At 44.1% G+C, this 9130-nt stretch overlaps 1 protein-coding gene across 1 annotated transcript in view; it reads left to right on the top strand.

Annotated features, from left to right (window-relative positions):
* Positions 1 to 9130, top strand: part of adgrd2 (adhesion G protein-coupled receptor D2) — a 275891-nt gene that overhangs the window by 60195 nt on the left and 206566 nt on the right. The window contains exons 9-10 of the mRNA XM_037680772.1: positions 7936 to 8070; positions 8376 to 8484. Coding sequence (XP_037536700.1) covers positions 7936 to 8070; positions 8376 to 8484 — 244 coding nt within the window. The remainder of the gene's footprint in view (positions 1 to 7935; positions 8071 to 8375; positions 8485 to 9130) is intronic.

The following is a 9130-nucleotide window of genomic DNA, read 5'->3' as shown; positions in this document are numbered from 1 at the left end:
GGGGGTTTAAATTTTCAGTGACAAAAACAAAGGCAATGATATTTACATGGAAAAGAATTACAGAAGTCAACAAACTGAAACTATACAATCAAGAAATAGAACAAGTTAAGAGTATAAAGTTTTGGGGAATGTGGTTTGATGAAAAAGTAATATGGAATATTCACATTCAGAAAATTATTGATAAATGTAAAAGGGTCTTAAATATTATGAGATGTTTGGCGGGAAATGAATGAAGATACAAGAAGTTCAATTAAGAAACCTAACAATAAGTCCAATAATACCGCTACCAACAATACCACCATGGATACTACCAACTGCAAAAGTAGATTTTACACTTATGGAAAAGAAAAAAGATTAAAAAAATCACTTTTAACTCCTATACAGTACAGAAATATATAAATAATTATTATGGTTACGTTCAGATTTACACAGACGCATCAAAAGACACAACAGGGAAAGTAGGAATAGCAATTATCATACCAGAGTTCCATAAGAAACAAGTTAAACGGATTACAAATGGATTGTCAGTATACACCGGGGAAATGTTCGCAGTATTATTAGCGGTACAATGGATAGAAGATGTCAGACCATTAAAAACAATAGTATGTTCAGATTCAAGTTCATCACTTACAAGTTTACAGCACAGCCACTCAGACAGCAGAGCAGACATTTTATTAGAAATCCAGCAAACATTATTCAGAATAATGATGATGGTTTGGAAGTCGTATTTCTGTGGGTACCAGCACACACTGGGGTTGAAGGAAATGAAGCAGCAGACAGGGAAGCAAAAAGAGCAACAAAACAACAAGTTAACTTTATAATAACTACAAGCAAATCAGAAGCAAGAAGCATGGTTAAAGAAAAACTGAAGGAAAAGTGTCAGAAAGAATGGAATGAAGAAAACAAAGGTAGATGGTATTATAAGATCCAAAGAAGAGTGGGAGAGATGAGAACAGGAGGGAGAAACAGAAGAGAAGAGAGATTAGTAACAAGACTGAGATTTGGACACACTGGACTGAACAACACATTATTCACACTACATAAACACGAAACAGGAAATTGTCAGTATTGTGGAGAGACAGAAACAATAGAGCATGTGATTTTAAGTTGTCAGAGATATGAGAGAGAAAGAAGACACATGATGGAGGAACTTGGAAAGATTAAAGAAACATTAAATATCACAAACATACTACAGAAAGAGTCAGGGAGTAAAAGTGTAAAAATTTTGATAAGGTTCTTCATTAAAACAAAGCTGATCAATAGGATATGATTAGGACAGACAACACATACACAAGTAAATAGAATTTATTTATTTATTTATTTTTTAAAAAGCATTCTGACCCACACTCCATACCAGTCGGTGGCGGTAATGCACACCATAAGTTGTTTGCCAACCGCCAATAAAAAATTTAAAAAAAAAACAGAAGAAGAGAATAATAAACATGAACAGAAACTATGACCAGAATGGCAGAAAATATAGCATGTCATGAAGGGGCAGGGAAGTGAGCAGATGGGGGCCAGCAGGGGCCGCTGATCTGGACACTATATCCCATTCAACAGATTAATAACACAATATGGGATTGATAAGAATAAATTTTTAGAATATCAACAAATAAAATCTATAACAAAAAATAAATTTAACCTTAATAACACTAGAATTGAAATACCAACAAGTGTATTAGAATTCCTAAATCTTAACCCTCCCAAATTACTATCTAAGGTTTACCAGACACTCGTTAAAATAGATAAATCAATATCCCTTCCCATTGTAAAATGGGAGACAAACTTGTCAGTCAACTTTGACCAAAACTTCTGATCTCAGATATGTCTAAGAACTTTTAAGATGATTAAAAACCCCGATTTACAATTAATACATTACAAAATCCTTCATAGAGTACACTACACACAGGTCAACGGATGTTCAGGATGGGTTTCACATCATCTAATGTTTGCTCACAGTGTACAAACAATATTCCTGACAATCACATCCACGCATTTTGGTTCTGTCCACCTGTTCAGAGGTTTTGGTGTCGAATATGTGAAGACTTATCAAAGTGTCTGAGATATAATATTCCACTCTCTCCGTCAGTTTGCTTATTGGGCCATTTAGATGATGTCACCTTGGAGAAAAAGTCAATTCACATAATTTTTACTGCTTTATGTATAGCAAAAAAAAACTATACTCATGAAATGGAAAAATAAAAATACTCTTAGTATTGAACAGTATAAAGACCTTTTGTTGGATTACATCAGTCTTGAGACAGCCTGTACCTCCACATCAGAACAATCTCTCTGGGCTTCTTTGATTGGCTCCAACCCGTAGTGGAGGTGGGTAAATCCCTTTGATTTCGTCCCGTGGGGCATCGTTGTTGATGTGGGTGGGTATCGGGGCTGGGGGCATGGGGGGGTCGTGGGCCCGGGGCAATGGCACTCAACTGGGGAGGTGGCTTTGGTGGTTCTGGGCGTTGACCTCTGCTGGCTGCATGCAGGCTTCTGGGCAGTCTGTACTGGCGGGCGCAGGTTACTGGCCTGGTGGCCTGGCTGCTCCTGGGTGGGTTTGGGGTGGGCGCGGGTTCGGGGTTCTGGGGCAGTGTCGCTTCCGGGCTGGGGTCCCGGCTTGACCCGGGGGTCTCGGGTCTTGGCGGGTATGTTGTCGGGGTCTTGGGCTGGTGCATGGGTGTGTTAGGCATGTGCCCTCCCTTGTGTGGGGTACTCTCATTGTGGGTGTTGCTGTGGTGGACTGGTCGGTCCTTTTGTGGGGGTGGGGGTGCGCTCATGGTCGTCGTGGTGCGCTATCTGCGGCTGTTCGGGCACTCCTGGCTGATTGTCGCTGCTGGAGTTTGGTGTCCTCTTTTGTCAGGGGCTGGGTGTTGAGCTGGGGATCGGGTTAGTGGTCTAGATGATCTCTGGGGGGGGTTGGGTCACTGGCCCAGATTCTGGTCGGTCCTCTGAGCTATGTGTCGGTCCATGGCCTGGGTCCCTGGTGGTGCGGCTGCCTCCTTCTCCTGGATGGATGCACTGGAGCCTCCTTCCCCTGGTGGATCTCGACGAATGGGGGTGCCTATTGGGGTCAGTGGGGGAGCTGGCCCCCTGGAAGGGCATTGCCACCTCAGTTGTTCCTCCCCATCCTGATGTCTTCCTCTGCCCACTCCATCACACCACCACTCAAGCAGGGCCTTGGGGTTCAGGTGTACTACTGAGCTGCGGGGGAGGATCCTCAATCTCTGTGGTTCATGGAGACCTGGGCCCCAATTTTATTAAACAACCTAGACACTCACATATATTCTCATGACACATGCATATATAGGGTCTGGAGTGGGCACACAGTGGCATATAGGGGGTGGGATGTGTAATCATTCTCACCCCCGGGACCTCTGCCCTCTCTCATATGTAGCATGTAGAAATTTAAGGTTCTGGGCACGGGTTGGGGAGGTGAACGGGCACTGCCTGCTCTCTGGGGAGGGGGTGGGTCTGTGCCAGTCACTGCATCATCCCCCCATTTTAAACACACTATATAATAACATGCATCAACACCGTATTTGAGTGGGAGGAGGGAGGAGTTGGGTCTTCCTGTTTTCCTTAAACCCTCGTTCTCCGTTTGACATTTGGGGTTGGGGGCTGGGGGGGGGGGTAGGCTGCCTGGTTGGGGTCTGGGCTGTGGGTGGGTGTTGGACCTTGGGGGGCGATTTGTTGGTGGGGCCAGTGCTCTGGTTCTCCCTGGGTTGTTTGGATCTTTTGATCAGGGCTCCTGGTTGCAGTGGCCAGCTCTTTGGCTGGGGTGGCTGCCGGGTTCTGGCGGAGGGTCGGCAGTGGTTGTTGCATGTGTGGTCATTGGTGGTGCATGGCGGCGGTCGGGGGCGTGGCTTCACTTTGACGGGGTGCTGGCTGGTAGGCCTGATGTAATATTCATGGTGGTGGGTGCTGTGTGTGTGTGTGTGGGGGGTGCATGGGTGGCGTGCCGAGGCCTCTCCGGGTCTGTGGTGTGGGGCTGTAGGTAAGCAGTGGTGCACTGGGCCGGCCTTCCTTGGCTGTTGTTCCTTGCTGTTCTGGCCCCCAGCCTGGGGCCGGCTTGTGGTCGCTGTCGGTTTGGTGGGGCACATGGACGGCCTGACGGAGGGTCCGTCGGGCTGTCTCTGTGTGCCTGTTTATGTCTCAGGTTGGGTTTTGGGTGGTCCCCTCTCTTGGATCAATTTTGCCCCCCCCCCCCCCCAAATTTGGTGTGTTGTCCCCCCCCCGGGGGGCCCCCCCCCCCCCGCCACTGCTGCATTGGCGGCTCTCGGCATCTGGGGCTGGGTAGTGTGGTGTGTGCGGGCACGCTCTGGTGGCTTTCTGCCGGGGCCTGGGTTCCCTGGCTCTGCCGGGCCTCTGTTGTGGGGTGGTATGACCTCGGGACTCGGGGCTCGGTGTCCATGGCTGGATCTACTCTGGAGGGGCGGGTTGCCGGCGGGGCCTGTGGACTCGTCGCTGCAGCCTCCTGGGGTTTCTGCATTGTGGTGGCTGGGGATCGTCCAGGGCTTCCCTTTGCTTCTCCCCCCCGGGGGGGTGTGGGCGTCCCTGTTGGGGGACTCCTGGAGTTCTGGGCTTGGGGGCCGCTGTGTGTCTGTGGTTCCGGTCTTCCCTGTGTTACCATCATGTCCTGTGGGGATGGGCCTGTGGGTCCTCACATCCATTATTGAACATTTTTATGGAGAAACCTTATAGTGATAAGCATGCTCACACAGGTGTTTAGATTCAGGTGTTTATCAGATTGTAGTGTGTCAAGGTCAACTTTGCTGTACCTTCACTACAATATAATTTAAATAACGGGTTCTCTGTTTTTCAAGCTAATTACAGCCATGTGACAGAAGTAACTGTGTGTAGATGGTTTAATCAGTGACATGAGACGTTAATTTTCTTTGACCCATCAAAATAAATGTGGTCATTTATTGAACAGAATCAAAATTTAACATCAAAACATTGTACACTTGATTAGTTGATCTGGTTCTGATTAATAAAACTTGGCACGTTTTACTTAATAAAAACAACAGACATTTCTGAAGACATCTAGGTTAATTACTGGAGAAGTAGAAGAGTTTTAAAGATGGGAAATATGAGGAGTTTAAATGGAGAGGTTTGAAGGAAGATGTATAAAGGGAGTGTCTGTTCGGACCAGGATGGCACGCTCCTTTCAATACCAGCTCACCTCCGGTACACTTCGCGTCACGACTCGTTACCTTTGCTGGGATACCTCCGCTCAGGAACAGGAGTCCATTTCAATGCGACCTTCCAGCGTCTCCGGTAAGGATGGCTGAGAATCGTCCGAAGTCGTGTCACTTATCCGTTCAACAAACAGGCTCAGCTCCCTTCGAAGTTGTAGGGCATTTATGCCCAGATGGACTCACAGCAAGCATCTGTGAGTCCGTTCAGAGTTTTCACTCAGAAGTGAAGACTCCATGAAGACTGAGTTCAACTCAAGACTGAGAACTCAAGACTGAGAACTGCAGAACAGCCGCACTGACTCCAGAACTCAAGAACTCTAGAACTCAAGAACTCCAGAACTCAAGAACTCCAGAACTCAAGAAATGAATAGTTCCAGGAAGTGTTGACTTTTAAAGAGTTTTCACTTTAGGACCTCCTGATTGGTTGAAGCAACCAACAGGGAGTGGTTCTAGTGATGTCAGAGGGTCATTACAAGTCAAGAAAACAGCAGGAATGTTTTGAGAACGGTTAGTTACAGACAAGAAAATATTTTAGAGAAATGACAGACTTACAGGTGCCAGTTTTCTTATTTACTGTCTGAGAGTTTTAAAAACAAAGCACTTCGTTCTTATACTTGCTTCCTGACTCTTGACCGAGATCACTACTTCTCATTTAGACAGAAGATCAAAAATGCATAATTACTTTGTAAAATAGACATTTTAACTTGATTTCTAATTTAAATGAGGATTAAAAAATCATTAATACTGTTTCACAGTTGATTTAAAATGAGTGGTTCACTTCAACATTTAGAAATGGTTTGAACTAACCACACTTTTGATTTATCAAGATATTGTAAAATAGTGATGATAATATAAAAGAAGAGTGTTCTTTCAATTGATTACTTCAGGATACAATTAGACAGTCTCTGGATGAGCTAATTTGTATTTCTGGGTTCAAGTCAATGAAATAACAGTTCCTGTCCCATGAAGGTCCTCAGAGGCAGGTTTTGGTCGGAGGCCGAGTCCACTGCAAGATACACACTCAGTTGGGTTGTGGTGGCCATCAAATATATCTTGTATTACCATGTACTGTATAAAATACTTTCTAATGATGTTACAAGTATCATTATATTTTTTTGTTGTTGTGGTTTCTCGGTTTTTCTCGGTTTCTCTCCTCTATTCCTATCGCCTTCTTTACCTTTTAACCCTTCTCTCCTTTTCTGCTTTGTCATCTTCTTTGTTTTTCATCCCCATGTCCATTACATCTGAAACAAGCCCATAGCAATCTAAAAAAGTTAAATCTGGTCCTCTGGACATTCAAAAAAAACAAAACAAAGCAAAACAACAAAAAATGTAGAAACGTTTCGTCTCTCGTCCGAGAGACTTCTTCAGTCTGAGGTGCTGTTTTCAGCTCAGTCTCTTAAATAGCACCTTCTCAAACTGGTTGATCCACTCTGAGAAGGTGCTATTTAAGAGACTGAGCTGAAAACAGCACCTCAGACTGAAGAAGTCTCTCGGACGAGAGACGAAACGTTTCTACATTTTTTGTTGTTTTGCTTTGTTTTGTTTTTTTGAATGTCCAGAGGACCAGATTTAACTTTTTTAGATTTTTATACCTGGATTATTGAGCATGCATCAGGATAAGCCCATAGCAAATTCTAATAAAATTTATTTTTCATATTAAGTGAGTCCTGAAATGATGATACAATGTTTATTCAGCTGATTTAATCTGGTCATCAGTTGGAAATTCCTCAGGGAGGGGGTGGTGAGCGTCAGATCGCTTATTCTCCAAGCGAATTCCGATCAGATGACCTTCAAGGCCAGCCAAGGGAGCCAAATTCAGATAAACATGCAGTTGTTTTGGGGACAGGGAGAACTTCATGACATATACCTTGAGTCTGTGTCTGTGTTGGTCCACTCGGTTCCGAAATGTCCAAATTACATGGCCACACCGATGGGACGTGATTGAGTAAAATCCCTGAAAGCTGATCCATTCTGCCCAAAGAGTTTGAGTCCGGGTACTCAAGGCACGAACCAAGCCATCATAAATGCAAGCAGCGTGATCGGGTCCAAATTTGCTGCCAACGACTTTCTTGATTGTTGCAACCAGCCGAATCCAAAAAGCAGGAACCATTTATCGTGAATCCAATTAAATATGCATCCTTAAAATCTACAAATGGCAGCAGAGATAGACACATCATCAAGTTTTCCAGTCGATGAGATATCCAGCTGCGTGCGTGCCAACAGGGCAAATCGGCTTGCCTAAAGCCTGTCTTCTCTTCGAAGAAATGTTGTAAATTGAGTTGAGGGACCAACTGGTCAAATCAAGTCCATAATTATGGTTCGGAAGAAATGCAAGAGAGTCTCAGAAACAGTTTCATAGACAGACAGACAGAGAGCAAAGCGGAGAGGGAGAGGAAGGGAAAAGCGTCCGATCTTGGCAAGAGCAAGTGGTGAAGTTTGACCATAGAAAATATCAGCTGAGGAGTAGAAGGGAAGCAAACATAACTAAAATAAAAACTTATGTCATTAGTACATAAAGGTATGAGAAAGTTATAAAGGGTTTTACAGTAATCCTAATGGGTTTTTTTTTATATTGTTTTCTAGCAGTTTTCATCACGGATAACTTGCGTCAACATGATTGTGCACTGTATAATTATATTTTACCTGTATTAAAAAAAAAAAAAACTTTTTATATTCTATATTAAATTTAAAATATACCCTAAAATGTTACTTTTTACTGTGTTTTATTTTTCAGAACTTGAGGTACAACACCAGAATCTGGAGGAGGGATTAAAAATAATGAGCTTCTGTGGTCCTAGGACAGAAAAGCACACTAGTGTAGACTGCATCTCAGTACCACATCAGAAGATACAAGACCTCCAGAACAACGGTAAAATAAACTGTTACAAAAGACAATCTCTCTCCTTTGCTTATTCTACAATTGTTTATTTTGAGTTAAGTGACAGCAAAGGGCAATGCAACAACAGAGCAGTAAATGCTCAGCCACTTGCACTCCCAAGGTCCCACGGTAAAATGTGGAGGAGGAGCATTGTTGAGTTTCCTTACAGCTCCTTGTTGTGAACGGTGCAGAATTTCTAATGAAGTGCATTTTTCTTGGTACTGTTTGCTGTGACTGTCTGACAAAAGCTGAAAAGAGAGGAACAAAAACATGTGACTGTTGTGTTGAATGTGCAGGCTTCTATAAGCTCACCTTGGTCAACACTTGGTATGGCTCTCTGCGCCCTCTTTTCAATGTGGAGGAGAATATTACGATGGAGCCTGTCGTCACTGATGGCAGTCAGAGGTAACGTTCGAACACAAGCAGGATGAAAACGTTGTAATGCAGTTTGTTTCACGCAGAGAGTTGTCTGGCTCACCTGTGGCTTCCTGCATGTTCTGTGTTCAAACTATTCCAATTCACAAGATCTGCATCCATCTGTCCGTTCCTCCATCTGTCCACCCATCCATCTGTATGTCCATTCATCCATTCATACATCTGTCCATTCATCCATCCATCTATCTGCCTGTCTGTTTGTCAGGCCAATCCATTCATCCATCCAGCCATCCATCCATCCATCCATCCATCTATCTGTCTGTTCATATATAAGTGCTATTTGTTGTCATCATTGTAAGGCCCCCCATCCAGCCATCCATCTGTCAGTTCATCCATCCATCTGTCAGTTCATCCATCCATCTGTCTGTGTGCCCATCTATTCATCCATCATCCAGTCAGCCATTTTTCCATCCATCCATCTATCTGTCTCTTCATCATCCGTCCATCTATCTGTATGTCCATCCATCCATCCATTTGTTCATCTGTCCATCCATTCATCCAAACATCAATACACCCATCCATCTCTTGTCCATCCATCCATCCATCCATCATCCATCTGTCCGCCCATTCATTCACCCATCCATCCATCATCTGTCCATCCATCCATCAATCCATC

This window comes from Nematolebias whitei, chromosome 8 (genome assembly GCF_014905685.2).
Source record: "Nematolebias whitei isolate Nwh7 chromosome 8, NemWhi1, whole genome shotgun sequence".
Classification (NCBI taxonomy): domain Eukaryota; kingdom Metazoa; phylum Chordata; class Actinopteri; order Cyprinodontiformes; family Rivulidae; genus Nematolebias; species Nematolebias whitei.
Note: the sequence above shows the minus strand (reverse complement) of the source record. Positions and strands in the feature narration are given on the sequence as shown.